The sequence below is a fragment of the Panicum virgatum genome, chromosome 7K (assembly GCF_016808335.1).
Source record: "Panicum virgatum strain AP13 chromosome 7K, P.virgatum_v5, whole genome shotgun sequence".
In the NCBI taxonomy this organism is placed as follows: Eukaryota; Viridiplantae; Streptophyta; class Magnoliopsida; order Poales; family Poaceae; genus Panicum; species Panicum virgatum.
The window spans coordinates 1,518,816-1,546,745 of NC_053142.1; the positions used below are offsets into that span (position 1 = coordinate 1,518,816).

Genomic DNA, 27,930 nt, shown 5'->3' on the forward strand with positions numbered 1-27,930 from the left:
ACCTAGTTCAATTGCAATTCTCCAATTAAATCTCAGTAATTTAAAATTACTTTTTGGTGAAAGAGTAATGTAAAAATTATAATTGTTCTATATTAGTGTAGAAGTAGCAGATGCTTCTTGGCTTGCCTAGTGTTTTTGGCAAACATTAGGCTTAGTTTTTTCTACAATAATTTGGAAACTTTTGGTTTCTCTTTTACCTGCAACTTGGTGCCCTGTTCAAATTGTTCAGATCATGCTTGCTTGCTGAAACTGGTTAGGTTAGGTTCTTGCCTGCAGCTTTGATATATCTACATAGTAACTCATATTACATATTTAAGGTTCCTGATTGTTACACTTTAAATGGTTTTCTTAGGATACCTTGCAGGTGAGATGGCATCCAATAATCTATGTTGCTTTTGTTTAATTTGGATGGTATTACTATTAATATTGATTTCATCCATACAGTGTCAGCATGATTGCACTGATGGAATGGTGATGCTAGATTAACATGGTTTATGGAATCTAAAACTGAATTAAATAAGTGATGCAAAAAAAAGAAAAACATCAACTAGTAATATATGCTATATTGGAGAAATCAGAAGAGTTGTTTTGGTGCCTGAAGCTTCATTTTTTTTCCTTTCTGCAGCTAGCACCATTGAATCTTGGCTGTCTTTTCCTATAAAGTATGCTTTGATTCCTAATCTTCTGATTTTTTTCACATTTTATTTTGATATCCAGGATGGATTCTGGTATGAGGCCAGTGCATATGATGCCTATCAATCCGAGAACAAGGTAGGGGTACCATCTGGTGTTTTCAGTATATTAGCACTTTAATTAGGTGTCCCAAATTTTCCTGAGTTGATCAGGGCCATCTGGAGGCGGGAGGAGATTCTGCAGCAGCTAATTGTGGCATCCAAGTCAATTGGGGAAACCAAATTGGAAGCAAAACTCGAGGAGGCAGTCAGCAAGATCAAGAGGCATATAATATTCTCCGCATCTTTGTACTTGTAACATGTGTTTATGGCGTCATGATTTCTTAAGAGCTCGAAAGAGCATAGAGAAATTAAATCTCTCTTAGCTATTTTGTTTCAAGTGTTGTTGGCCTGATGGAGATCTCTAGCTAGTGGGACATGAAACAGTGATATGGTATGCAAAATTTTGTTAGTGTTGTTAATCTTGTAGGGCTTGTTTGGAATGCAATATGTAAGAATTTTGCAAGAACCTTTACAGTTCTACAAGAAATTCTGGAGAACCACAGGAATCGATGTAGCTTGTACAAATAAATTACTTAAAAATAGTACATGTGAATATATGATCCTATCAATTGAGAAGGCTAGCTGCTACTAGAGATAGCTGACCATTGGACGGAAGGAAACAAATGCATGTTCCACAGTAAGCAGTCATCGCTGTTGAAATTAATAATAAGCGAGCGAATGATCTAGCTAGCCTTCAAAATTCATCCAGTAATATGGTCTCCAATTCTACACACTGATCAGATCGAGCTAACTGCAAATAATTTTTTTATTTTAGCGACTGCCTGAGCACGAATTTCATTAAAAGGAAGAAGAGTTGATTTACAGCTGCAAATAAATCGATCAAATTGAAGCAGCCATCATCATATAACTACACCAAACTCGTAGCTCGCTGATGGATCGATCAAGAAGATAGCTGCTTATTAATTGACATGACGGCAATGGCGACGATCAGTAGCTCATCCAGCAGGAAGCTTTCACGGCCGCAACAACTTCCTGGCCGCTCTCCTTGTAGGATTTGCTAGGTGCTGATCCAGTCTGACCATTTTTTTTTTGTTGAGCAACGCTTGGTAAAAAAACTTAATATCGTGATCCATGATAAAAGAAAATTACTAGTCAGCTTATCCTTTCTCCGGGTTTGTTACATGGCTGATTTTTTTTCTCCTGCTAAATAGAAAATCGGACTGCAGCCTGATCGTGCGCCACCTTCAAAAGTCAAAACCGCTTGTGCGGTGGCCCACCAGCGTACAGGGGTGGGTGGGACTGACACCGAGACGCACAGGGACGGGGGGCCACGCGGACCGCGCGGAGGGAAGTGCTCGGACGCTCGGACGCACCTGCAGGCTGGCTCGGGTATGCTGTGTCCTCTCTCTCTATATATATACATATATATATAATAGAAAATTCTCACCGTAACATGACACTATATTTCATGCAACGTCCAATAAAAACGACAATGTGTAGAAATAGAGTTTTGTAACGCCGACACCGGCCTTTTACAACATTTCAAGATTATATTTGCGATATTTTTGAACTAAATTGCAAAATTGGACACAATATTTTTCTAAAAAAATTATGGAACAAGTAGAATTAGTCCATTATATTAAAAAGATGTAACATGTCAAATAAATCAACTATTTAAATATCTAGAAATAATTGTTGCAACATCATCTCACATCTTAAAAGTATTGAAATGACCACCGCAACATCACCTATCGACCTATTGAATAATCTTACATCAACTACTGCAACATCAATAACTTAAATTATTACTTGAACATCATCGTATGAGTGCCATAACAAAAAAAAAATCATGTAAGAAGTCCACTACAACATCTGTCACCAAGGTTGGAGTATTTTTTTTTCCCACTGCAACATCAAGTCGGACCTATCGTAATTTGTTACGTGCAAAAAATTTCCACTGCAACATTATTGTGTTGGGTAAGGGCGTCCGACGATCCGACATCCTAATGCTGGGATTACCGATTTTAATTTCAGGTCCCCACAAGTTAAAAACCAAACCCGTACCCACCGGGTCCCATTAGGAGCAACACGTGTGACGGGAGGCGAGAGCGAGACTTCGTGGAAGGCCCATAGTGGCCCACGATGGGCTCGCCCCCCACCACCGCCGCCACGCCGCTCGTCGAATTGCCCCCAACCCTCGGAAACCAGAAACCATAACCCTAACAGCCTCCTCGACCACTAACCCGGTCGATGGCGACCCCGCTGCCGGCCACTCCGCCCCCCCCCCCACCTCTCACACCTCGCCAGTCTGTCACCCCCACCCCTGTCGCGAGAAAGAAGAAGAACAATACATGTGCCCACCTGGGCAGACTGCGGTGCTTTTGCGATGCCTTCACATGCACCCGCAAGCATGACGGGGAGCATTTGCGCCCCCGCCCCCGGCATCCCCACGAGGCCAAAACGCCTCTGTCCTGGCTGGTAATGGGGCGGGTCTGCGCGGAGCTAAGCGGAGTTCTCCGCTTTATAGTGGATTTTACAGTGGAGAAGGCTACAAGCCCAAAGAGCAGCCATTTCTTATTTCTACACTGCCAAGCCCAAAGAGCAGCCATTTCTTATTTCTACACTGCCATTTCTTATTTTCTTCGCGTTCACAATCAACAAATTTCTTAATTTCTTATTGTATAAAGTTTAAAAAGGAAATGCCAAACGTATAGCACTAGTTCAAAATAGTGTGGACCGTGAACAAAATAAACTTAAACACAAGACTTACTGCTTAGAGTAAATTCCTACAGTACATGGCACTATATAAAAATACAATTCCTCATATAACACTATAAAATTTTGTCTTCCTTATTTGACATCGAGATTTAACTCATGTTTCTTTCTTGACACTTCACTTATATCCATTAGGAACTTCCGTCAAATTCAATCTCAATTTGTCAGATATTCAGTATTTGGACCAAAAATACTCCTATTGTATGGAAAACCTGTGTTTTTTCCTTGAATAATTATCTAATAAGTTATTAAAATAATTTGTTGTGAATCTTTTCAGAAAATTGTCATAATGTGCATCTTTATATTGTCCTTTGGATAATTCACAACAAATTATTTAATTTAATTGTTGCATGTTCTATACATTTCACCTTATATAACAAGAACTTGTGTACTTAAGGCGTGTTTGGTTGGGAGCCACAACTTGCCGCGCCAGGCACGCCCACGCCACGCTACAGTCAACTGCAGGAGCTATGGCTGGTTGTGGTGCCTGAAATGCCCGCCGCACTGTGTGGCGTGGTGAGTTGTGGCTCCCAACCAAATACGCCCTTAGATGCAACCACATGAAACTCATTATATATCACTAGATAAAAAGGAGGGGCAAAAATATCTTTTGGGTGGGATATACTAGCCAAACTAACTGCAGTGTCAAGAAAGGAACGAATAATATATCCCGATGTCAAATAAGGAACATAAATGTCAAGAAAAATATCAAGAAAGAAATGAAAAATAAATCTCGATGTCAAATAAGAGAGGCAAAAAAATTTAGTGTTACACATGAAACTAGATTTTTATCCAATGCCATATAGGAAATTTTCTCTACTACTTTTGCCCTCTCGTAGTCGACATGTGAACTGATGAAATTCAAACATCTCATAGTTTTAAAATACCCATAAACATCAAAAAAAAATTTGCACTGAAATTCAAACCAAACAATATCCAAAAAAGCACAGCATGATTTTCCACCTTTGCACGTTGATCAAAATATCACCTTCCCATTGTAAGGCACTAGAAGTGAGGTCCGGTATCTTCAGAAACAGTAAAAAAACTGATGATGCATACTAGAACCCTACAAATATTCATGTCAATGGGCACCTAAGCCTTACAGCAGGTTATAGATACAACGAGCAGTGAGACTAGAGAGAAGCCGGTCAACATGACAAACACGCAATCCACCTCGGGTGGTTCCATAGTTACAAGAGACCGGCAAGCTACAACATGCTAGCAGCAACATTTCATCAAAACATCACTAAAATGTGAGCAGTCTATAGAGATCTGGTGACAAACGCTGAGACATTCTCCTCTTAGAAGGAGGCTCTGAACTGATCCCTGCTGGAAGAATATAAATGGCATCAAATAACGATGTGCTTGCACAATTACAGGAGCTTTGGTTAAATAGTCACAACAAGAATGTTTTATAGACATGAGAATATGGGATATCTGCACTAACCCTGAGGAAATGATGCTTCCAAGTTGGTTATCCCACAAATACAACCATCCTGTGATAATGCATTCAATGAATATACCAGCAGGAGGAACAACTTTAATAAATCATACTGCCAAAATAAAACTAGACTAATTTTAACAATTGCATAACACTTATGTGCTAATCCTGGGCATCATTGTTCTATGATAGTAATGGAAATTTAGACGAACAATTATGCTATCACTAACCGGGCCATAGGTAATGTTTTGGGATCCCGGATCCAGTCGTGCAACTATCAGCCGACCTGAAATGAAATTATTGCTTGGGTCAAAATAGAAAAAAAATGTTTTGCACTTTGCAGAAGCAGAAATCTTAAAACCAAACAACTTACCTGATCTGGATTGTTTAATTTTGACAGATTCAGGAGTGGCAATAGACAATGACTTCGACTTACTGCGAGTAAGTGGAGACCGATGCAACTTAGATCGTTTCATTTTGACACATTGAGAAGTGGCAACAGACAATGCCATTGACTTACTGCGAGTAAGTGGAGAGTGGTGCACCTTAAATTTGAGGGAAATTTAAATGAGTACATTTTGGATGCAAGCTAGACAAAATATACTAAAATCATAATATACAATCAAATTGCTTCAAAAAATAAAATATCCACATTGTTAGAGACAAAATTATTCCAAAAGAGCATGTAGATCAAATCTTTATGATTAGACCAAAACAGAAATGCACCAAACCTGTTGTAATGCCTGTTTCTAACAATCAAATTTACCTTAAAATAATACCAAATCATGTGTAGTTCTATGAAAACAAATGTGAAAAACTGAAACATAACAGCTTTAGCATCAATACTTAATATATTCAAATCCACCTTAAAATTCCTGCCCAGTTTTGTTTTGGAAGCGCACATAGGTTGATAGGCATGCCAGTTTTAAGCAAATACATAAGGAGCTCACTATTGAACAACAACAGTTAAGTCCCGGCCATCAACAACAGATAAACAATTTACAAATGTATAAGAAGGAATCAATGTTAATTGCAATGACAAAAGGATAATATATAGGTCCTTTACTCACATATGAAAGTGGAGTTTTAGTCATTCTTGATCTAGGAGTACCCTGCAAAATTTCATCCCCAGAATTTCTCTCCACCAATACGCTTGTAGGCTGTTTTTCATGGTTAATAGCTCAGCTTCAGTGTATAATTAGCACATTTCTTGAAAAATACAATAAAATACTAAAAATGGCAGGTGCATATTAGTTAAGAAGATTGAATGGAAGAAATATTTGAAATTAGAAAATTGCACCTTTTAGGTGCAGAGTAAAAAACTCACAGTTTCCACACAAATCTGATCCGAAGGAACTAAAATTCCAGTATTTTCCTTTGGTACCAACATCTGACTTGACACTAGCAATTCTTTTCCATTTTGCTCGTCCCTTTGATGAAGACTTAGGGTTACTGACGTCTAAATTAGCACAAGGTGCTATTACTTCAATTGGTACCACATCATAATTCACTGATTTGTGCTGTTTGCTTTGTTCATTACTTTGCCCATCTAATGAAACCTCAGCATTGCATTTATAACATGAATCAAGAGCCCCATCAGCTAATTCTTCACAAACAGTGCTATCAAACAAACCATCCGCAGGAGAAACCCTGTAAAGTAAGTCTTTGCCCTTATGTGCATCTGCCGCCGGACTACTTTCCACAGCATCTGCTAGCTTAGGGTTTCTAAAAGAGTTGCCTTCAAGAGATACTTTACACAAAGACTCTTTAGAAATTGTGAAACATATGACCAGCACTCTGGCTGTAAATCAAACCAGAATTTTCAGAATGATCAACACACCCAAGTTCTTTTGCATCATTGTGAGCAGTTCCATTTGGAGTTTCTCTCTCATTATTGCCCTCATCACTCCCAGATGGTCTTGTATGAACCATGGGTGGAGTAAGCAAATCAATATCACCAAGACATCCTTTTGTTGAAGTGCTGCCTGGAGTCATGTGCATTTTCTCATTAGCAACCTCACAGAAATCCTTGCAACCATTAATACTGCCTCCCTTTGAAGCTAATGCAGTTTCCCCTGTCATTGAAATACCATTACCAATGCAAGTGCATTTGTCTAATCTTGATGTCCCAATTGACAAGTTGGAACACCTCTGGACCAGAATAGCAGTAGCATCATTGCTTGAGAACCTCTTAACAGTGTTAACAATGTTTCCCATGAAAGCAGATCTAAACAATTTGGTAAGGTTGCCTAACAGAAACTTCTTGAATGACGCTGGAATTGAGAACTCATTAGGACCACTGGTAACAAGGAGATTGTTTAAGACTATCTAAAAACTTGTTTTGTCATATAGAAACTAGAGCCATTATTCCAGGGTCCAGGCTAGGAAAACCTAACAAGAAGTAGTTATGAACCTGCATGCATCATACATAGCAAAGGTCAAGTCATTCATATATGAACAGAAAAAAAATACACAGAAATTGTTAGAATCTACTTTGGTATATAAATTTCAAGAGCCAACCACTATAAGTATTAAGGGAAAACACGAAAAAAATGTCATTGTCCATGACAACTTGTAAATCGAGTTACTGCAGGGCATTATTTAAAGGCATGTCAAAAAACAACCATGACAAATGCCAATGGCAAAATACCATGTCACAAGTGGTATTCCTATCAGTGATAAATGGTATGTGTCGGGTGCAGGGACCCGGGGTCCCCTAGCGGGCCCACTTCTGCAACTAATACAGCTTAGCCAAATGGCGCCCGGAATAGAAGCTCCGCACTCATGGGACGGGGCCATGCCTGGGCCCACGTAAGTCGACCGACCAGTCAGTCGGGAGAGTAAACCACCCAGCCCACTGACTGGGCACTCTGCCCAGACACCATCCTCCACGTGACAACCCCGACCGGTGAGGGGATAGGCTTCGACCGCACGCCACGCTCTAACAAACCCACTTGGGGGAAGGAGCGGCAGATGAGGACGAGCACCTGGGTCAAAACCACCGTACCAGCCGACCACTCCACCCAAGCGGGTTACAGTGCCTACTGACACCCTAGTAGTGGACGTTGTTCCACCTGCCCGTCCTCAAGGATGGGCGACGAAAGGCGCCGTCAACTCACACCCTATCACACGACGTCGTCGTCACCATGCTATCGGCACCCGTCATACGGCGTGGTGACAGAGCAAGGCCCTCCGCAGATTACCAAACCATGCTCGTTAGCACAAAATCTGTCCCTACCGGCGGGACGCGACGAACAGGGACAGGAGCTCCTCATGAAGGGACTCACTGAAGCTGTCTACCCACTCTGAGTGACAGGGAAGACGACCCCGACTAGAAAAACAGGAAGCCCCGAGTGACAAACCGACCGACCTCTTTTCTTTGGCAACACGATATTTACTCTATAAAAGAGCCCCCCCCCCCCCCCCCCAACAATAAAAGGAGGGTCCACCGTGTAGGATGAGGGGGACATACCGAGAAGAATCACGCACACTCACTCCGGAGCCAGCTCAGCCAAACCCATCTGATTTGACTCTGCGAGGCTCCGAACAGTATTCGATGCACCTCTTGTACATTTATATTCCATCTAGCTACCGAATATATACAACTTGAAAGGTGAAGGATACAAATCATATTGCATCATCTATTTTACAACCAAAATTTTACCAATTTTACGATAATAAATCTTACAATAGGTGAACTGGGTGATGGGTCTATGCACCATGACCCCTGTTAATGTAAGTGGAGGTTCTACTTACATTACACATAAAAGGTTGGATAGATGCACATTTGGATGCTCCTTTGACGAACAGGTTCTACTTACATTACAGCACAGCAATTAGGTACGAAAGTTTAATGACCAAACAACAAGGCTTCAACGCCTGCAGATGAAAGTGAGAAAGGGGTGCAAGTTTGGAGACTCAATTTAACCCTCCATATTGTGCATCAATGGAAGTCAAGTCAGAATACTTCAAATGCCTTCAAAAGTCCGACATCTAATTTTAATACTATTTCCCTAGTAATTGGTACGGGCATCCCAATTCCAGCCGAAAGCGCCATGTTCTTATTTCACCTAGATCCAAACCATGCAGCACTGCAAAAGCAAGCAGGAAAAAGCCCCCACAGCGTCCAACCCCCAATCCAAAAAAAGATTAGGAAAGAAAAAAGGCGTCCTCGGTGGTTGTGGGCAGGCAGAGTCATTCTTGAATCCAAAGCAGTACGCTAAAACAAACGTGTCCTGAAGAGGGTCGAAATCCTCTCACCTAGTACCAGCACCGACCACGCGGGTCAGCTAGCAAAGCTCGCAAGCAAAGGGTGGCCGGCTCCTCGTCCTCCAGAGGCGGGTCTTCTGGGTTCGCTTCCGCCGCGGACTCTCCCTGCGAGCGAGAGGAGTAAATGCCAAGGGAAGGAAGGGAGCGGCGCACGAGGGAGGCGGGCGGGGGTGGCCGCCGCGGCAGCCTGGAGGAGGAAAACCGGCGGCCGCGGGTGGGTTTCCCTTGGGCCGAGGACTGGTTGTCCCGGCGAGAGATCGTGCTGGGCTGTGTCGCGACGGGGCCCTCACGGGAATTTCCTTGGACAACGGTATCTCCCTCTGCCCCACGGGGAGGGTAACCCTGCAGGCGAAATTCCCCTGCCGCCATTTGGAAGCTAGATGCTCTCTGCGTTGGCGGCTTAGTTTATGTTTGTTGGTGTTTTGCAATAAGAGAAACTGTAGATATTATTTTACTTGTCCATGTAGCAACATTTTATATGGAGATAAATGAATACAATATACAAAGTGTTTGATATTATACTAGTCCATATAAGCATAATCCATATATTATCAAGATATCATCCAAAATAGCAAAATAGTTACTGTATGATCCTTGGGTAACAGGCATATGCTATTCCATAATCCATATATAAGCTTAATCCATCTCGACCAGCACCACATACTCGCAACGAGACATAGCTAAAGCAATTCACAACATGCAAAATCCTTTGCAAACGGGGCCCTAGATTCATGGCGCCGGGCGCGTGTCCTCGCCGGCGTGCGTCGAGCTGGGGCCTGGGTGCATATAAGACTCCGCCCATATTAATGCATAACCAAGTGGGGGGGCAGAGGTGGGAGGCATGCATGTGTTACCACACAAGTTTTTCTGGGCACTTGAGCCTGGGGCGATCTTTTGCAATTTATGCTTGAATGGGCAATCACCCAGCTGGTGCGAAGCCAAGGTGGAGAATGGAAGGTATTCTTCACAAGCCACACATTTCACTGTGATACCTTGGACGAGGTAGTCGAGTTCCCTGTAGTGAAGGTAATTGTCGATATCACCGCAGTAGCAGGCGCTACAAACAGGACTGTTACGAGAGAGATGCTGCAATAAGGGTAGGATCGCATGAAGCCAAAATCAAATCAAACCAAAATACATCCAAATTAATTCGCTCAGGTCAGGTCAGAGCTGAGCTCACCCTGAAAATGGGAGGTCGGAGCGGAAGGTTGCATTCAGAACAGGCAAGGAGATCCGCGGTGAGGGTGCACTCCCCCAAAGCAAAGACGGACTCGATCTGCCGACCCATAACCTCGCGAGGGAGGGGGTGGTCGCACACGTGTCCCAAAAACCTGAAGTAGGAGATATTTCCAGAGTCGCAGAAGTTGCATTTGAACTTCATCTGAGCCATGATCCCGTCCAGCAAATGGCAGCAGGAGATACATGCCTTCTTGTGTTGGCTGGTGCACTCCCGACAAAAGATGTGGCCGCCAGCGCACTGCAAGTCCCAGAAGAAGTGAAGTTGAGCTAGGAAAAAAAACAAAAACTTTGCGGGGACCTCATCTCACCCACCATGTAAGTTATGCGCCACCAATTGTCAGGCAGGAGGGGTTGGCGGCAATAATTGCAGTCCAGTAGGCCCTTGTGGATCCTGAGGTTAAGCACACTCATCTCCTGCGATCGAATCTATCAAATTAAGCGTCGTGGAGAAGCAATAGAGAGAAGGAGAAGCATCTATGGCGGGGAGAACATGGATCCGACAGCACCCATGCCAGATCTGCGCTGACGATTAAGGCCCAAGCTCCTCTGGGGATCCCCGCGGGAACGGAGCACGTCGTGTGATGAGGAGAACCGGAGGAAACGAGCTAGGGGGCGGGGGCGCACTCACCGGAGATGAAGACATCGCGGGGCGCCGAGGAGGTGGCGGAGGCTTAGGCGGCAGACGTCGAGGAGAAGTAGCAGCGCCGCCGCAGTGTGGGAGGTGGCTGCAGCGCGCAAGCGGGAAGCCCGGATTTGCTCCCGCTGCACGTCGAGCTCGTCCCGCGCCGCCTCGATCTGCTCCCTCGCGCCGCCCACCGCGATCCCTCGTTGCACCCGACGGGGCGGCCAGCGGCCGGCGCACACGGCGCACGCGGCTGCTGCGGCGTCCGTGCCCCACGCTGCTGTGGTGCTGCTGGCGGTCGCGACCTGCGGCGGTGCGTGGAGCCCGGCAGGAGCGGCTATTGCGGGGCACCAGGCCAGGCACACATCAGGGGCGCGGCGGCGCTGCTGAGCGTAGCCGGTGGCCGGGCAGACCCCAGGCGGCGGCGCTGGATCTTGAAGGAGGCGGCTCGGGCTGCTGTCTGGGGAAAGAGAAGGGAAAGCTAGTGAGGAGATTAGGTCACAATATGACCACATTAGGGAACGGGCTAAATTGGGCTAGTGGCGCGCCTAACGGGCCACCGGAAGTCCATTGAGCCCCTGAATGGCACCAACTATCCAGCTGGTATAACGAGATTCAGGTGGCTATTGTCTATTGATGTGTGCGAGTATGATCTCGCCTTACGTGAGGACAAGCTAGTAGAGCCCGCTGATGCTAATGGCGATCGTACTGCCATTGAAAAATGGTGGCGAGCGGCAGGTCAACGGCGACAAGGCGACGTGCGCGTGCAGAGGGCCAAGACATGACCTTCCGGGCGGCTCGACGTGGGCTTGGGCACACGCGCGGGCACTAGCATCCCAGGCTGCGGCGGCGGTAGGGAACGATGACGGGCTAGGAATGGTGGCGCAGCGGGGCGGCGAGCTCGGCTCGGCCTTGCCAAAGGCATGGCCCTTGGCTCGACCGGCCGGGGTTGCGAGTGACGGCGGCTCCTACACAAGAACGAAAGGACGGGAACTCCTATCGCTCGCTACGAGAAGGCTCATCGACAGCCGAAGCACGACGGTAGCGCAAGGTCGTGGGTGAGCAGCGGGCAACAACACCTACCGGTAGGGTCGGGGTGAGAATGGGTGGCGCAGAGATGAGGCGGAGCTGTGACGAGTTGGAGCAGAGCAGGGCGCGCAACAACATTGATCTCATTGTCCGGGCGCCGGCTTGGTAAAGTGGTCCCGTTGGAGAGGCTGCTCCGGCGGCGGCGGTCCGGCTCCTCCTCTCCTTCCTTGGCTAACTCCGGGTCCTCCTTCTCCTTCTCTTTTTCTCCCCTGCTTATGACGACGGTGGAACAGGGGAAGACCCCAGGCGTTCTAGGGTTTGTGGCGGCGGCCGAGGGTTTTATAAGAGGGGGTCCTAGGGTTTGGACGGCGCGGCCGGGCTCGGACGCCAAGGGCATCGATGGGACATGCCGCAGAGCGGGGACACGCGGCAAGATCAGGCGGCTTGGTGCTAGGGTTCGCAGCGCGGGGGGCGCGCGCGGTCAAGGGTGTAGTGCGGGGTGATGTCAGTGGGGCCAGGCGTGGCCATTGCTCTGTTTTTGCGTGGAGCGAGGACGCATCGCGTGGCACGCGCGAGGCAAACGCAGAGCAAGCGAAGGGTGGCATCGGCATGAGGGAGAAAGGGGAATAGGGGCCAGACTAGCGGGCCCGGACAGTTAGAGGCAGCGACTGAAGGGAGCGGGGTGCTACTGGGCCAACGTGCAAGCTGGGCCGCGCGGAGCGGGCTGAGGTGCGCTGGCAGGCCTCGCGGGGAAACGGGCCAAGGGGCGCGTGGGCTGGAGCAGGCCGAGGCGGAACGGCTGGCGGGCTGGGTTAGGTGGCACGAGGATACATGCCAAGATAGCCAGCCGGGCTGGGTCCTAGGCAGGCTGGGCTGGTTCCAGGTTAGGGCCAGGTCTTTGGTTTTGGCAACGGGTTTGGGTAACGGGCCAGGTTAGGGTTAGAGTCGGGTAGGTTTGGGGTTTAGGTTAGGGCTGCTGTCGGGATTGTTAGCATTTGAATTTAAATTAAAGGGCATACTTCAATTTAAATTCCACATAATTTTAAACAAGAAAAATAAATCCAACTCCAATTTGAATAAACAAGATAGATACATATAAATCCAAATAACTCCAAATGTTCTCACACAAACATTTAATCTCCTTAACTCAATTTATAAATTTTAATTACTAGGAATTTAGAAGGGTAGAATTCTTGCTTAAGTGGATCTAATTATGACACTACCATAAATTTTTTTGAAATTCACATTTTTCGATTTTGTAACATTCCAAAAAAATCTGAGATGTTACAAAGAGGCTCCCCCGAGAAAATTGTCTCACTTTCCAACTCCAACCAGCAAGCTCTAGCTGTGATGTCCCACCCACCGCGGGAGCGGATGAAAATTTTCATGATTGAGAGCGCCGAAGAGGGGTGGAAATTTGGCTCCAGACACCGCTAGGATTGGGCGTGGGAAAAATTTGGGAACAGGTTTTGGTACCTGTTGAAGGTGGGATTTTTTTGTTCAAATAGAATTTTTAGCAATATATTTTGGGCACTCTTAGAAATGCTCTAACAAGCTATTAGTATTGATGCATTGCCATGACGTGTTGTCTGGCTCGGCAACCAAACAGTCCCTAATAATAAGCAGGGGCGGATCTAGGAGGGGGGCTGCAGACCCCTCGTGAGCCTAATTTCTTTTTAAACCACCATTATTTAGCTTTAAACCACCATTAATCTTTAGCTTTAGCCCTTAATCTTCATCATTTAGCCCCCTCCTATCTCCATCCTGGATCCACCCCTGCTAATAATATGAGCAGTTTGCACTAGTATGTTGATTCAGAGGGTGCAAAGAGACGATAGAAAATGGTAGAAGCAGTGCAACACGATCGAATGTGTTGAGCTACCTAGAAATTTCAAGTGCTAGAGTTTACAAATAGTGAAAGGGAATACAAACTAATTGTTTAGTCATGTGTATGTACTAGCTGCAGAGAGAAACAGATTCGATATTGTTTATTACTATTGTTTATTTACTATTGTTTATTACTTAGTGGATCTCATATTTGACAAGATAAGGTCTGTGACTATTATATTAGCTACGTCAGCTAAGCTTTTTTAAGCTTCACTAGGTTTATAGAAAGTATTATTGATATTTGTATCTCCAAATAAATTTAATATTAAAATAGGTTCAACGATCTATCTAATGATCCTAATTATGTACTATAAATACTAATATTTTCTTATATATATTTACCCAAAGTTAAAAGAGTTTAACTACTCGGGAACAAGAACAAAACTCATTTTGGGATGGGAAAAGTACCTATTAGCTCTCAAGGATGCAAATAGGTCCAAAATGCTGGAGCTGCTCCAACAATAATACACTACGGTATCAGGTGCTGAGCACGTGGTACCATATATGCTGCCAGTCTTGTCCCTGGCCCACAGGTAGCCCACTGGCTGGCCACTTGATGCACGAGCCAATGGCGGAACATGCATGAGCTCTGAATTGTTTATTGTTCTGTCTATAATATGACTGGGAAATATATGCTGCCGGCAGAGGATCCGCCTGTAGATAAAAAGTGGTTCGAAATTTGCATGGAACATGATTCCGCCTCAGCTTCCATCCAAACGGCGAGACGACCGCGCTGAGATCGCTGGCAGGGTTTTATTTGCGGAGCAATGGAAGCCCATAGTCAATGCAAGGGCGGCCCAATCTATCGAGGCTCTTCGATATCTACCCACAAGCAATGGCTCTAGTCTTCGATATCGAGCCTAATCGCGTTACAAAGCAGCAGGCGCAGGATGAGGCCGGCGAGGTCCGACCAGGGCAACGGGCGCTGTGATGCCCCCATCCGATCCATAATGGGATCCGCAGCCCGAGGCAACACGAGATGGGTGCTGAATCTTTTGCGAATGGGATCTGGTGCAAATAATAATCGGAGGGGGGGGGTTAAGATAGATGTAAGAGTATACTATATACCAGTAATCTACACGCAGGATCTGGTTCAAATACTAGGATTATAGCATTGAAAAAACTAACCAATTATGTATGCATCAACAATCTATCTATTTCTATATATAAAGATCGAAAACTTTCAAAAATGTTTTTTTAGCTATATCAGGCCCGTCTTATCTCTCACATTGGACCCACGTGTTGGGGCGAAAGAGGTGGAACAAAGGGTACACCTATAGAAATCACGACTTGATTGATGTTTTTGCCTAAAACGTGTTTTTTTCTCACCGCACGTCTGTTTAACCGCCCACCGTACTCACCTCTCCCAGAATCCCCGCCGGAGTTCATGCCCGGCAATGCCCCGCACAACCCCTGCGGTGCGGTCCCCCTCCCGCTCACCGCGCCTAAAATCCTCACCGGAGCTCACGTCGCCTTTCTCCCCGCAGGCGGCGGCAGCAGTCGGCCCAAATGCACGTCATCGGCACCTCCCGCCGCTTGCGCGCAGCTGACTCTCCGCCGCCACACCCTCAGCAAGAAGCAGCAAAGGAAGTATGCAAGGAAGACAGAGAATGCAAACAAGTAGGCGCAGGGCCAGCAGCAGCCGGCCGACGCCGATGACCCCTTTGTGGTCAACTACTACGACGTGTAGGAGATCCAGTCGATGCCCATCTTCGGCTGCTCGTGGATCAAGATTGGCGACCTCGCTCGACGACGTGCCGAGGCCGCTCCGTGCTTATCAGCGGGGCTACGCAGGCTATCCGCTGGGTTAGCAAGAAGTAGAAGATGGACTTCGTCATGCTGTCGCCCGTGCTGGCACCGGCATCAGCACGCAGATGGTGCACTTAGGTAACGCCGTTAGCAAGGAGTCCATCGGCAATGTTGAGTGTGAGAACCGCCCAATTTGATACTATTTTAAATGAACCGTCGGTCATTATCACCCAGATGAGAGTTAACACGTGCTTGTCGGAGAGCGTGCCACGTGTTATCCCACATCTAGAGACGAATAACCGACACGTCATTCATCCAAAATAATATCAAATCCGGTAGTCCCGGTATGTGCTCCAACATACGCCCAGAATCAGCATATACACATACCGTTTACAATCGAATACATCGCCAATAATCCATAAAGAGCAGTTTTACACACTTAATATTACAAGTTTGATATAGGTGGGTCCAAACTTCACTTACAAGCCTTGGTCTCACGAAAGTCATATTAAACAGAAACATAAAGTTTATTGCATTTACATGCTCTCCCGAAACTCGATTACGATAAAGACTTACTAAAGTAATGACGCCTTGCTCAAAGACATCATTACAGCCACCACGACCTACTCTTTCCCCGCATTTGGATCAGCAGGGTAGAAGTGGTCGTACACCACTTCCGGCTCACCTGCAACTAGGTTTAGAAAGCACCCTGAGTACAAAGGTACTCCGCAAGACTTACGCGAATAAATAAGCAAGGATCATGCATTGGCTCAAGTAAAAGCTTTAAGGTTAAGTAATTATTGCATAAGCATTAACTCTCTACACTAGCACCTATCAGAATTAATTGATCTTGCTCACCCCAAACACTTTTAGTTGATTAAGAGAGTAACATAATAACCAATAGTTCATTGACAAGACATGAAACCAACACCGACAAAACCGGAACTCTCTAAGAGGAATTCGGCGAACCAAGAGCTTGCTCATATCCGAGAGCACGGCAATTCGAATTGATTATAACCTTGCAAGGGTGTACTACTTTACCCACACGATGCGAGGGCCATGCGACTCACCCAACCGATCACGCCGGGCAAGGGGTACTCACGTCAACCATTCCCAACCAGGCTCGATCATTGAACCTCACACCTAGATTACGAGTAGAGATTTAGTTCCACCAGGGACATATCTAAACTTTCCTACACATAGGTCCACCTGGGGACACACTAAGCCTCTCTGCATAGCCCGTAGCCACGTATCTAGGACTGCACATCAATGATCAAGTCAAAGAAGGTAATTGGCTCATCCGTTCCATTATATTGGATATGTGGTAGCACGAAAAGGTGCTCAAGGCCGATGGCATCCACTCGGTCCTTAATCGATCCAAGCGGACTATGCCCATGTGACTTCATTCTCTAGGCCCTACCATTCCGCTCGAATCTCAGTACTATTACTTTACTAGCCACCAAACCATGCGATCAAGGATTATCGGTAAGTGTGATCCTCCAAACCATTCATGTCTAGCGAGCAAAAGAAGTATTCTAAGCAGGGCTAAGCATCTAGTCAAGTTAAGTAATTAACTATCTAACTAGTGCCAAGAATATGGATAACAAATCAAGGAAGGATCATGCATAAAGATAGGTATAAAAATACAATACATACATACTATACATATATAACCCACAATACCCAAGTGGAATAGCTAAACTAAAACAGATTAGATAGGTGCAAGGAATATGCTTAGCTGCTTGCCTTGGTTAACTTCGGGTTTGACCACGAATGGGATTCCAGGTTCAGGCTCCACGGACTCGGCGGGCTCCACGGGTTCGTTCTCCGACGGTTCGGTCACTAAAATGCATGAATGCGATGCAGGAATTAAGAAATGAATAAAACGACAAGCATAAATCATGAAACAATTTGAGCATGCAGAGGACAATGCAAAGAACTCGTGAAAGTTGGTTTTACAGCAAAAGCATTTTCCTATAATTAACCACAAATATATGAGTTTTCAGCCACTCTAAACAAGGCAAATCAGAAAAGGAATACAAACTGAACTAAACAAATCCAAGAAAATTATCATGGAAACTAGGCAGGAACACAAGGCTAACAAAACTAGTTTTACTAATTTCTCACTTTCCAGTAAAAAGTTCTATATTAAACCACATTTTGGACAGCAAGCACGAAATCGAAATCAAACCCTAACCAAGGAAACACATGAGTAAGTTGCATTACTGGAAACTACACCTCACAAGGAGTCTAACAAAATTTAGTTTGAAATTTTTAGAGCAATACACAAATAAATAAGCATTAAACTCACTTTTGTAAAATAAAACTATAGATAAATCTACAGCAAATTAACATGCAAAACAATATTTTTCTTGAGTAGATATAAGCTAAAGGAATCCAACAAAATAAGTTTCATAATTTTTGGAGCTACACATGATTTTCTACAAATTTTGCAAGGTTGCTGCTTAAATGAAACCTAAGGAAACCTAACCAAATCGCTAGGCGCACCCGGAACCCACACCCGCAGGCGCTGACGGGTGGGGCCCGCTGGCCAGCGGCCCACCAGCCCGAGTCAAGGCCAACCAGGGGCCTTGACCCGCGGCGGGGCGCGGCCACGGCGTGCGCGTCGCGCGGTGCGCGCGAACACCGCGTGCGCGGCGGCGTGACGCGGCGCGAAGAGGCGGGGCCGGAGCGGGGCAAAGGGCGCGCGCACGGGGAAAAGGAGATGGCGGTGAGTCTCACCGGGGGTGGCGTAGGCGAGGAGCGGCAGCGGAGGGGCGGCGCGACGAGCAGGGGCGGCGGCGCGGCGAACCGGCGCGGCGGCGGCCCTGCAGGGGAGGGGAACGGGCCGGGTTAGGGGCGAAATCGAACGAAGGAAGGGAGGAGACGCTCCCCGCGCGAGGGATTGAGCCACGGCTCACCGGGGCGGGCGAATCGCGGCGGCGGGCGGAGCTCGGGGGCCGCGGCAATGGAGGAGGGGAGCGGGCTAGGGTTTGAGGCGAAGCGGTCGGGCAAGGGAGCTAGAGGGAAGGGGGAGCGGGCGGCCGTGCGGATAAGGACGCGCAGAACGAGGATGGCCCGCACGTGGAACGAGGATGGCCGTTGGCGACGACGTGTGCGGCGTGCTGCGCCAAATAGAGCAGGGGAAGGGAAAGGGTGGCTGACAGGTGGGGCCCGGCGGGGGATTTTTAATTTCTTTTCTTTTCTTTTTTTTTCCAGGGCTGTGACATTGAGGATGTCGTTTCCCTCCAAAAGTAACCCCTCAAGGCCACAACACAGCAGGTTTGTTGGACTTGTATCCTTTTTCAGTTCCTGTCAACACAAAGCAGGCAAACCCGCACCATCTGATCTGATCTGATCTGATGCGTGTTACTATGTTTGTATTATTGCTACCTTGTGACTCTAGGAAGATGAACTAACATGGGATGGTCGTGTTGTTTGTACATACATGCTGAATTTGTTGTCAAAATAAATTAAGTTTACTGATGTCGCCTAATTCACACCTGCCCGGAGTGAGGTGGAGTTTGAGAAGGCTCAACAGGTATGACTTTTGCACATTATGTGATTTTATTTGCATTCTGTTTTGAGTATGCACACGATTTCGTGCTCAGTTTTTTGACTTTTTCTATCAATGATGTTTAGTTTTTTTAATAGGCAGTATGCATATTCAGGGAACAACCACTCATTTATGACCTTTACATTCTCTTATCTCCTCACAAGGTCTTCCCCTAAAGAAGCAGGACATTTATCACAAACAAGGAGCGTTTGTAGGAGTTCAAAACAAGCATTATTGATGTGCAACAATTTATTTTCAGAAGAATAGTATTTCCTGTGCTACCTTCGTCAGGGAAACAAGCTTGACACTTCAGAATTGAAATTCTGAATTGGTCGAAATTGGTCAGATGACAGGAGCTGAATTTTCTTCAAGCATCCATATATATAGCCATGGACCATTTCAGGAGAAAATATGGATGATCTCATAAAGCATATCAGATCAGCAGCTAACTGAATAGGTCCTTGCTGGCTGTTTGATTGATCGCTCCCTAGAGATGTTGGCTGCTCAATACTTTCAGTTATTCCTGTCGGGTTATTCTAGCTGATTTGCATGCTATTATTATACCAGGCCAATGAGATCGATCGATCGATCTAGTATGGCAGCATATATATATATATACTTGATCATCAGTAGGGCCAACAATTTGTAGGAGGAAATAATAACAAGATCGAGATCATCAGCATGCTCTTGAAGAGAGGAGCGATGGAAAGTAGTCGTAGTGGCAGCGATCATGATCCGGTGCTCCCGCCGGGGTACCGTTTGTACCCGACGGAGGAGGAGCTGCTGGGCTTCTACCTCCGCCACCGCCTCGCCGGCACCAGGCCCCAGGTCGAGCACTTCATCCCCGTCGTCGACATCTACAGCCACCATCCCTCCGAGCTCCGGGGTTAGTCGTCGTCGCCGCCGCCGTTCATCATGCCTCGCATATCGATCTCTCACTCTCGATCTCAGCATGTTGCTTGGTGCGCGCGTGCAGCGATGGCCGGGGCCGCGAACGTGGGCGACAAGGAGCAGTGGTTCTTCTTCTGCCCGCGCGCGGAGCGGGAGCTGAACGGCAGCCGGCCCGCGCGCACCACGCCGTCGGGGTACTGGAAGGCCACGGGGTCGCCGTCCTACGTCTACTCCGCGCCGCCGGCCAGCCGCGTCATCGGGGAGAAGCGGACCATGGTCTTCTACGAGGGCCGCGCGCCCACGGGCACCAAGACCCGCTGGAAGATGAACGAGTACAAGGCCGTTGCGCATCGGCGGCGGCGGGGGCACCCGTCAGGGTACGTATACGTGCCGCATGTATGCGATTAATTTCTTGGTTAATATAATTTGGTTGTGCATTTATGGCGATGGCAATTCTTATCTGTAAATTAATGATATAACTATGATCACTATACGTACGGAGACCTTGCAGCTGCGGAACGAGTTCAGCGTGTGCCGCGTGTACACCAGCAACGGCACGCTGAGGTCCTTCGACCGCCGGCCCCTCAACCCGCCGGCCGCCGGCCTCGACGATCAAGCTGCGGGCCACCGCTACCAGCAACAAGAAGCTCTACCACCACCGGCGGCGGCGGGCAGCCAGATGGCCGCAGTCGACATGGTCGTCGCAGCCGCCAACGGGCAGTCGTCAGATGAGCATTCCCACGGCAGCTCGTCGTCGGGGTCGCTCGGGTTCGTCGTGGATGGAGCAGGAGACGCCGCCGCGGCCATCGACGGGGACTCGCTGATTCCACCTGTCGATTACCTCCGCTTCAGCGACGTGGATGACTTGAGCCATGTCGTTTGGCCCCCAAATTGACACGTACCCTCGTGCATGAGCCAAATTAATTGGTGAAGTCTGTTTGACCTTAGATAAGCTTCCATCCAGCACCACCAATTTAAGTTCATCCGACAAATAAACAAACTATCAATTTAAATTTATCCGATAGATAAATAAAGACATACACATAAACAACTAATCTATCAATACAGAAATCTTAAAATTATTTTATGCGGTGAGATGTCTGAAGCTAAAGAGACGAACAACATCAGTACACCTCGGTAGCGCTGGATCTTTTTAGGACCCACTATCCTGCTGAGTCTGAGCTGCGGCCAAATTCACCATCAATTGGATATTTGCAGACGCTGATGAAGAAGTAGACGCTTGAGATTAAGCAATAGCTGATACACCAAGCCATACAAAATAAAGGGTTGCGCCTCTAATGAAGAACACAAAGTCTTCCTCTCTACCGCTAAAAACACACCCTCTAACATTGGAGATATTATGACCAGTGTTGGGAGAACCATAATTAAGCTGGTAATGGTTGAACTAATGTTCTCTCAGAAGATGTGACCTCAGTGATATCAAAGCAAATCCATTATTACATATTGGACACGTAAGTCTTTTGTACGGGCACGTCCTCTGATGTTGAGTATACAGTGGTGCAGGTATTTCTTGGGCACAACTCTCAAAAGCGCAAACAAACGTACCAGTTGAAATGATATGATCGAGATTTTGTGCTCGAAAAATTTCATGATTGAAGGAATTATCGTGAATTCGTGCGCATGACTCACAAAATAGATGTTGACATCTTTCATCCGTAGAAACCATTTTGTCGCACTGATAAAAAATAAAAATGAAAAAGAAAATGATGTTAATAAAAAGATAGAACTAGAATGCTAAGAAAAAAATGATTAACGAAGCAAAAAGAAATTATTACTATAAAAGCCCCATCAGATAGGGCTACTCCACAATAACCGCAGTTGAAATAAAATTTCGCTACAGCGTGACCTCCAGATATGACTGCGTGGTGTGGCCTGCAAAATATGATCCGACCCAATTGATTATATGTAAGTTATAGATGCACACAAAGAAAAACGCTAACACCATTAAAAATTTAGATTTTGCGTAAACCAAAACGGGAGAGAGAGGGGATTAGCTCCTATCGATGAACACGAGAGATGAAAGAAGAGAGAAAGACAGAGAGAAGAGGAAAACTAACCTGTTGAGTGGAGAGGAGCGAGCGACTAGTGAGCCACTACTGAGCGAGAGAGGGGGCGAGGGCGACGGCCGGGTGAGAACACCGAGCAAGAGCGAGAGGAGCGAGCGGAGTGAAAAAAGTGTTCTAATGCAGTGCAGGTTTATAGCAGACGAGGCGTGTCAAGGCAAGCAGTGCACAGGTTCAAGAGCGAGCAGTGCAGGTTTATCGGCAACGTCCTCCGTACCAATCTCATCGACACAAAAGCCTGCATGTAGTCGTCGTTTCAGACGAACAGAGACGACGACGACCGCCATGAAAAGAAGAGAGAGAGAGAGCGCGCGCCGTGAGTGTCGCTGGCTGCATGCATGCGCGATGCATCCCATCCGGGCGTCACGGTCACATGAGAACAGCAGGCTGCCCTGGCCGGCCGTGGTGCTGCCGAGACATGCAAATGTCATCACGTGAACCGGTGGGGATCCCATCCATCATCCATGGAGAGGGGAGGGAGGTCAGGAGGCATGGAGAGAGGAGCAGCTAGGGAGCCGGCCCTGCTGCTGCAGGATGCATGCGGGCTCCGAGGTGAAAAAGGAGACTGGCTTTTGTCTTCTTCAACTCTCAAAACGACCATGGCAGCTGCATATTACAGAGAGAGGCACTGGCACAGACCCAGGAGGGAGTTCACGTGTGACCACCACCCCTCACTCTCTACATCGCGAGAGATGGTCAAAAGAATCTCTTGGTCAAGTTTAATCTTTTCACTGATGTTGCATTTTCTTTACCACTAAATAGTGCTGAGCCTTTTCTTTCTTCCCTTTTGTGGTTTGCCTTAGGACAGTTTTGTTTTGTTTTTTTGTTTCAAATTCTTCTATCTACTATTTTTTTGATTTGTGGTTTCAGGATGTTCTGATGAAACCATTTCATCCTTAATTTTGGGCTATGCCACAAATATACCGAACATATTGGTAAGAAATCTTTTATGATGACTACGGGTAACATTCATAGCTTCTAATATAAAATGAACTTTAAGTGCAATTTGTTGCATCTGAGCGAACCACTAGTTTCCTGTATCAACAATTTAGTAATAACTTTACAATATACAATTGTATAGTTTTACGTTTTCTTCATACAGTAAAAGGATCATGCTAAACTTCCAAATTGAAGTCACTTACCTGCCAAAATACATTGCATTGGGAGTAATTTCTGAGTACTAGAAGTTATCCAAAATATTAGTCAAACCATTTAGAAGGATGGCATTTTTCGTCATAGATTGCTACTAGGGACCTTGTGTCGGTATCTTGCCAACTGACGATACACCTTGGGTCCTTGAGGTATCCTTATGTTTGATATTTGTGAAGTGATACACTTATTGAATTGTCGTTATACTATATTAACTGTTTTCCTTTCATGGTTATTACGTTAGGACTTCCTTGCAAAAAATATTTTGCTTCCCCTGTTGCCTCATTGCAAAGAAGAATTTCTACATATTTGAAATAAGTGTAGGAGATTATCAAATTAATGAAGGCCCTTATACCTAATAAACTTTGTTTCTAGACCACCTTTTTATGATGTTTTTTCTTGACGGTTGAAGAAATATTTTGTTAATAAATGTTTTTTCTAGTCTAAGCTAAGTAGGACCAGATCAATTCCTTCCGCTCACCTCAGCATATCTCTAGTCAATCAAAAATTCTTTTAATTGGTGAAGTCTGTTTGACCTTGGATAAGCTTCCACCCAGCACCACCAATTTAAGTCCATCCGACAGATAAACAAATAACCAATTTAAATTTATCCGATAGATAAATAAAGACATACACATAAACAACTAATATATCAATACAGAAATCTTAAAATTATTTTATGCGGTGAGATGTCTGAAGCTAAAGAGACGAACAACATCAGTACACCTCGGTAGCGGTGGATCTGTGTAGGACCCACTATCCTGCTGAGTCTGAGCTGCGACCAAATTCACCATCAGTTGGATATTTGCAGACGCTGATGAAGAAGCAGACGCTTGAGATGAAGCAGCAGCTGATGCACCAGGCCATACAAAATAAAGGGTTGCGCCTCTAATGAAGAACACAAAGTCTTCCTCTCTACCGCTAAAAACACACCCTCTAACTTTGGAGATATTATGACCAGTGCTGGGAGAACCATAATTAAGCTGGTAATGGTTGAACTGATGTTCTCTCAGAAGATGTGACCTCAGTGATATCAAGGCAAATCCATTATTACATATTGGACACGTAAGTCTTTTGTACGGGCACGTCCTCTGATGATGACTATACAGTGGTGCAGGTATTTCTTGGGCACATCCCTCAAAAGCGCAAACAAATATACCAGTTCAAATGATATAATCGAGATTATGTGCTCGAAAAATATCATGATTGAAGGAATTCTCGTGAATTCGTGCGCATGACTCACAAAATAGACGTTGACATCTTTCATCCGTAGAAACCATTTTGTCGTACTGATAAAAAATAAAAATGAAAAAGAAAATGATGTTAATAGAAAGATAGAACTAGAATGCTAAGAGAAAAATGATTGACGAAGTAAAAAGAAATTATAACTGTAAAAGTCCCATCAGATAGGGCTACTCCACAATAACCGCAGTTGAAATAAAGTTTCGCTACAGCGAGACCTCCAGACATGACTGCGTGGTGTGGCCTGCAAAACATGATCTGGCCCAATTGATTATATGTAAATTATAAATGCACACAGAGAAAGACGCTAACACCATTAAAAATTTAGATTTTGCATAAACCAAAACGGGAGAGAGAGAGGGGGATTAGCTCCTTCCATCGATGAACATGAGAGATTGAAGAAGAGGGAAAGGCGCCAGAGAGGAGAGGAAGACGAACCTGTTGGAGCGGAGAGGAGCGAGCGACTGGTGAGCGAGCGAGGGGGCGATGGCCGGGTGAGTAGTTGGTGAGTGAGGGGGCGACGGCCGGGTGAGTAGTATTTAGCGAACACCGAGCAAGAGCGAGAGGAGCCAGCGGAGTGAAAAAGGTGTTCTATGGCCAGTCCCAGTGCGGGTTTCAAGCACTGAGACTGGCCTTACACATCAGGAAACGGGATGATGTGGTAGCAAATTAAAGAAGAAAGAGAGGATCCGCGTTTCATCCCAACAAAACGAGATCGGCACGGTTACCTAGTGGTAGGAAACAGAATGAAACCGCACTGGGGCACCTTCGTTTCTTCCACAGATCCGGATGCGCCTCCTCTCCCTCCGTAGCTCCGCTCCCGCCGCCCCTCACCGGCGCGGCCCCGAGCTCAAGCTCGCGTCTCTGCCGTTGCGCCCGCGCGGCCGGTCCCGCCACCTGCCCCGCGCTTGCGCTCCCAGCTGCCTACCTTCCGCGCGGCCGCTCCCGCCGCCGGCCCTGCACTAGCGCTCGCCGCCGCCCCGCGCTCGCGGCTCCTCTCCCTCTGCTCCCGCGGTCGGCAAGCTCGAGGCCCCGTGGAGCTCGAGGAGCTGTGGAGGCGGCCGGCAAGCTCGGAGCTTGGGCCGCCGCCACCGCCGCCGGAGCTCGGGCTTCTGGGAGGCAGGGGCGGGCACCGCCTGCGCGGACGGAGTTCTGCCCCCAGGCCGCCGCCCTCGCCATGGCCTGCCGCGCGCTGACCCCGCCCGGAGTTCCCTCGCCGCGCTCCATCACCGCCGCCGACGAGCTCGAGCTCCATCACCGCCGCGCCACGCCCCGCGCGGGTGGACTCCTCGCCGAAGAACGCCGCGCCCCGCCAATGGAGCTCGAGCTCGCACAGATCGAGGCAGTCCTCGAGCTTGCCGCGCGGCAGCCCGCCTCCGCCATGTCGCCCTCCCCCTGCCACCGCCGCGGCGGCCCGCCTCCGCCATGTAGCCGCCCCCGCCGTCCGCCCGCACCTGCTCCTCCGGCGCGGCAGAGGCCTCCTCCTCCTCCTCCCAAGCAGGGGCACGCGGCCGCGGCGAGGTCGAGCAGGGAGCGCGCGCACAGGGAGGGGGCAGGAGGGGTCGGGCGCGGCCCGCTCTGCCCCGGCGAGGGCGGCGAGGCCGTGCGCAAGGCGGGCGCAAGGCGGTGCTGCGAGTTGGGATAGGGGATAGTCTAGGAAACTGTGAAATGAAACTGGGCACTGGGAGTTGCATTTTCATTCACCAGTTTCATTCTCCTGGGATGTGTGGCATTCTTGGAAAGCGCAGAATGAAACTCTGCATTGGGATTGGCCTAATGCAGTGCAGGTTTATAGCAGACACGAGGCGTGTCAAGGCAAGCAGTGCAGGTTCAAGAGCGAGCAGTGTAGGTTTATCGGTAACGTCCTCGTATGGATCAAACCCGCCCCGGGACTCGGGAGAGAACGAGAGATATTTTCAGTCTCCTTTTCGTTCGCACCCCAGCAGAGGCTGTGTTTAGATCCCTGAAAAACGGGTAGAAAAGGTCGCATCGGACACTGTAGCACATTGTAGCATTTTTCGTTTGTTTATGGTAAATATTGTCCTACCATGACCTAACTAGGCTCAAAAGATTCGTCTCGCAACGTACATCAAAATTATGCAATTAGTTTTTTTATTTACCTACATATAGTACTCCATGCATGGGTCATTTGCTATATTTAATGTTTCGGTGTGATTTCGATGTGATGAAAAATTTGGATGAGTTTGGGGATCTAAACACACCCACAGATTTTCTCGCCGCCTGAGTAAAACGTCACTCAACAAGATTTTCCGTTCAAGGCTGTGTTTAGATGAGGGGAAAAAAGAGAGAAAAAGTCACATCAGCAACTGTAGCACACTGTAGCACTTTTCGTTTGTTTGTGGTAAATATTGTCCTACCATGACCTAACTAGACTCAAAAGATTCGTCTCGCAACGTACATCAAAACTATATAATTAGTTTTTTTATTTAACTACATTTAGTACTCTATGTATGGGTTATTTGCTATATTTAATGTTTCGATGTGATAGGAGATGTGATGGATGTGATGGAAAATTTGGAAATTTTGTGGGAACTAAACACACCCCAATAGATTTTCTCGCCGCGTGAAAACGTCACTCAACCAGATTTTCCGTTCAAGGCAGAGAGGCAGAGGCAGTCACGAGACTCACGACACAAAAACCATCGTCACCGTACCAAGACCCCTCCGTTTGAACACTTTTTTTTTATCCCGCACGCGCATTCGCGTTCCCCCTGCCAATCTCATCGACACAAAAGCCTGCATGTAGTCGTCGTTTCGGACGAACAGAGACGACGACGACCGCCATGAAAAGAAGAGAGAGAGAGCGCGCGCCGTGAGTGTCGCTGGCTGCATGCATGCGCGATGCATCCCATCCGGGTGTCACGGTCACATGAGAACAGCAGGCTGCCCTGGCCAGCCGTGCTGCTGCCGAGACATGCAAATGTCATCACGTGAACCGGTGGGGATCCCATCCATCATCCATGGAGAGGGGAGGGAGGTCAGGAGGCTGTGTTTAGATCCCTGAAAAATTGAGAGAAAAAGTCGTATCGGACACTGTAGCACACTGTAGCACTTTTCGTTTGTTTGTGGTAAATATTATCCTACCATGACCTAACTAGGCTCAAAAGATTCGTCTCCCAACGTACATCAAAACTATGCAATTAGTTTTTTTATTTACCTACATTTAGTACTCCATGCATGAGTCATTTGCTATATTTAATGTTTCGATGTGATGGAGATGTGATAGAAAATTTGAATTTTGAGAGGTTTTTTGGGCATCTAAACACACCCGAGGCATGGAG

General features: G+C 46.8%; 4 protein-coding genes and 2 long non-coding RNA genes across 9 annotated transcripts; 2 read left to right on the forward strand and 4 right to left on the reverse strand.

Annotated features, from left to right (window-relative positions):
- Window positions 1-4,407: 4,407 nt before the first annotated feature.
- LOC120639508 lies at window positions 4,408-9,431 on the reverse strand. Of its 2 annotated transcripts, none has more exons than XM_039915366.1 (7): window positions 9,172-9,431; window positions 6,239-7,324; window positions 5,982-6,071; window positions 5,285-5,456; window positions 5,142-5,197; window positions 4,918-4,966; window positions 4,408-4,799 (listed from the first exon to the last, which is right to left on the reverse strand). In XM_039915366.1, the coding sequence occupies exons 2-7, from the start codon at window positions 6,299-6,301 to the stop codon at window positions 4,717-4,719; spliced, it is 513 nt and encodes a 170-aa protein (XP_039771300.1). In that variant the 5' UTR covers window positions 6,302-7,324; window positions 9,172-9,431; the 3' UTR covers window positions 4,408-4,716. The 2 variants fall into 2 exon arrangements, with proteins under 2 accessions (XP_039771300.1, XP_039771301.1); XM_039915367.1 differs by having other exon boundaries at window positions 4,408-4,796; window positions 9,172-9,416.
- A 478-nt stretch (window positions 9,432-9,909) lies between these two features.
- LOC120643013 lies at window positions 9,910-11,537 on the reverse strand. The gene is made up of 4 exons (XM_039919554.1): window positions 11,048-11,537; window positions 10,732-10,833; window positions 10,361-10,657; window positions 9,910-10,266 (listed from the first exon to the last, which is right to left on the reverse strand). Exons 1-4 carry the CDS (start codon window positions 11,060-11,062, stop codon window positions 9,910-9,912), a joined length of 771 nt encoding a protein of 256 aa, XP_039775488.1. The 5' UTR covers window positions 11,063-11,537.
- Window positions 11,538-18,942: 7,405 nt separating this feature from the next.
- Window positions 18,943-20,592, forward strand: LOC120639507 (putative NAC domain-containing protein 61). 2 transcript variants are annotated; one of them, XM_039915365.1, is made up of 3 exons: window positions 18,943-19,247; window positions 19,427-20,148; window positions 20,239-20,592. In XM_039915365.1, the coding sequence occupies exons 2-3, from the start codon at window positions 19,944-19,946 to the stop codon at window positions 20,559-20,561; spliced, it is 528 nt and encodes a 175-aa protein (XP_039771299.1). In that variant the 5' UTR covers window positions 18,943-19,247; window positions 19,427-19,943; the 3' UTR covers window positions 20,562-20,592. The 2 variants fall into 2 exon arrangements, with proteins under 2 accessions (XP_039771299.1, XP_039771298.1); XM_039915364.1 differs by lacking the exon at window positions 18,943-19,247 and having other exon boundaries at window positions 19,356-20,148.
- Window positions 20,589-21,064, forward strand: LOC120639509. Its single transcript, XM_039915369.1, has one exon. It carries the CDS (start codon window positions 20,635-20,637, stop codon window positions 21,046-21,048), a length of 414 nt encoding a protein of 137 aa, XP_039771303.1. The 5' UTR covers window positions 20,589-20,634; the 3' UTR covers window positions 21,049-21,064.
- Window positions 21,065-21,132: 68 nt separating this feature from the next.
- Window positions 21,133-22,774, reverse strand: LOC120639512. Its single transcript, XR_005661461.1, has 3 exons — window positions 22,232-22,774; window positions 21,950-22,046; window positions 21,133-21,849 (listed from the first exon to the last, which is right to left on the reverse strand). It is a non-coding gene; the product is annotated as an uncharacterized LOC120639512 (long non-coding RNA).
- A 1,227-nt stretch (window positions 22,775-24,001) lies between these two features.
- On the reverse strand, window positions 24,002-25,175 carry LOC120639513. 2 transcript variants are annotated; one of them, XR_005661463.1, is made up of 2 exons: window positions 25,067-25,175; window positions 24,002-24,675 (listed from the first exon to the last, which is right to left on the reverse strand). It is a non-coding gene; the product is annotated as an uncharacterized LOC120639513 (long non-coding RNA). The 2 variants fall into 2 exon arrangements; XR_005661462.1 differs by lacking the exon at window positions 25,067-25,175 and adding an exon at window positions 24,776-24,864.
- Window positions 25,176-27,930: the final 2,755 nt, after the last annotated feature.

Coding starts and splice junctions, on each gene's coding strand:
- LOC120639508 (XM_039915366.1), bottom strand. CDS start 6,301: ATGTTGGTACCAAAGGAAAATACTGGAATTTTAGTTCCTTCGGATCAG. Junction 6,072..6,238: donor ATCAGATTTGTGTGGAAACT/GTGAGTTTTTTA, acceptor CATGAAAAACAG/CCTACAAGCGTATTGGTGGA. Junction 5,198..5,284: donor AATTAAACAATCCAGATCAG/GTAAGTTGTTTG, acceptor ATTTCATTTCAG/GTCGGCTGATAGTTGCACGA.
- LOC120643013 (XM_039919554.1), bottom strand. Junction 10,658..10,731: donor GGTGGCGCATAACTTACATG/GTGGGTGAGATG, acceptor TGGGACTTGCAG/TGCGCTGGCGGCCACATCTT. Junction 10,267..10,360: donor TCCGACCTCCCATTTTCAGG/GTGAGCTCAGCT, acceptor CCCTTATTGCAG/CATCTCTCTCGTAACAGTCC.
- LOC120639507 (XM_039915365.1), top strand. CDS start 19,944: ATGCTCTTGAAGAGAGGAGCGATGGAAAGTAGTCGTAGTGGCAGCGAT. Junction 20,149..20,238: donor CCATCCCTCCGAGCTCCGGG/GTTAGTCGTCGT, acceptor GCGCGCGTGCAG/CGATGGCCGGGGCCGCGAAC.
- LOC120639509 (XM_039915369.1), top strand. CDS start 20,635: ATGATCACTATACGTACGGAGACCTTGCAGCTGCGGAACGAGTTCAGC.